Genomic DNA, 939 nt, shown 5'->3' on the forward strand with positions numbered 1-939 from the left:
CCTGCAGCCGTGCGCCGGTCTTTGGGAAGCAGAAGTCTCCCTGGGAGGTCCGCAAGGTCCCCAGCACCCCTCAAGGGCCCGGGGACAGAGCCAGGGAGGGACTCCAGGCAGACCCCACCGGGCCCGCGTCCCACTGTGGATCCTGATCTCGCTGAGCGGAGCTCGGAGCTCGGGAGGGACTGACCCTCCAGGCCGGGGTCCCGCAGTCTCCGCCTTCTCAGGTTGAGAACCCCCACACCCCTCTGCTCCAGGACGCTTTCTGATGGGCTGCGCAACAGCCACTTCTGGTCACTTACATGAACTAAGTAAAACTAAAAGCAGGCATTCAGTCCTTGGCGGCACCAGCTACACGTCAATGGCCGCCGGCCCCGCGTGCTCGCGGACACCGCGTGGGACAGCGCGGGTGGGCACCTGCCCACGGTCCTTGCAGAGAAGGGCTGGGCCTTTCCATCCCAGGCCAAGCGAGCGCGCTAACTCTCCGCGTCCCTCCGGCCGCGGCTGGGGCGGGGCAGTGCGACCCCAGGCCCGGCGGGGCAGGGGTGCGCTCGGGGCCCTCGCTTCCCGCACGGGTGGAGGAGGAAGGAGCAGGCTGCGCCGGGAAGGCCGCGCGCCGGCAGGTGGGCCGGGCCCAGGGCGGGGCGCCGTGGGCGGGGCCGGCGGGCGCGCGGTGGGGCGGGGCCTGGGCGGGGGCGGGGCCGGCGGCGCTGTCCGGTGCTGAAGCGGCGGCGGCGCGAGCAGCGCGGGGAGGGAGGAGCGGTGCTCGCCACAGTCGGTCCCGCCGCCCCCGCCGCGCGGCCATGGACTGAGCGCCGCCCGCCCGGCCGCCGACATGGGGCCGCTGCTCGCGCTCCTGCTGCTGCTGCCGCTGCCGCCGCGCGCCGCACCCGCGCCCCGCGCCCGGCCGCTTCCGGGGCTCCTCGGTGAGTGGGGGGGGGGGTC

The 939-nt window shown here is 74.9% G+C and overlaps 1 protein-coding gene across 1 annotated transcript in view; it reads left to right on the plus strand.

The window, feature by feature from the left end:
- Positions 1-829: 829 nt before the first annotated feature.
- Positions 830-939, plus strand: part of PTPRN2 (protein tyrosine phosphatase receptor type N2) — a 715,790-nt gene continuing 715,680 nt past the window's right edge. Inside the window, exon 1 of the mRNA XM_081800880.1 lies at positions 830-920. Coding sequence (XP_081657006.1) covers positions 830-920 — 91 coding nt within the window. The remainder of the gene's footprint in view (positions 921-939) is intronic.

Source organism: Leptonychotes weddellii, chromosome 12 (assembly GCF_054177405.1).
Source record: "Leptonychotes weddellii isolate Sample4059 chromosome 12, ASM5417740v2, whole genome shotgun sequence".
Taxonomy (NCBI): domain Eukaryota; kingdom Metazoa; phylum Chordata; class Mammalia; order Carnivora; family Phocidae; genus Leptonychotes; species Leptonychotes weddellii.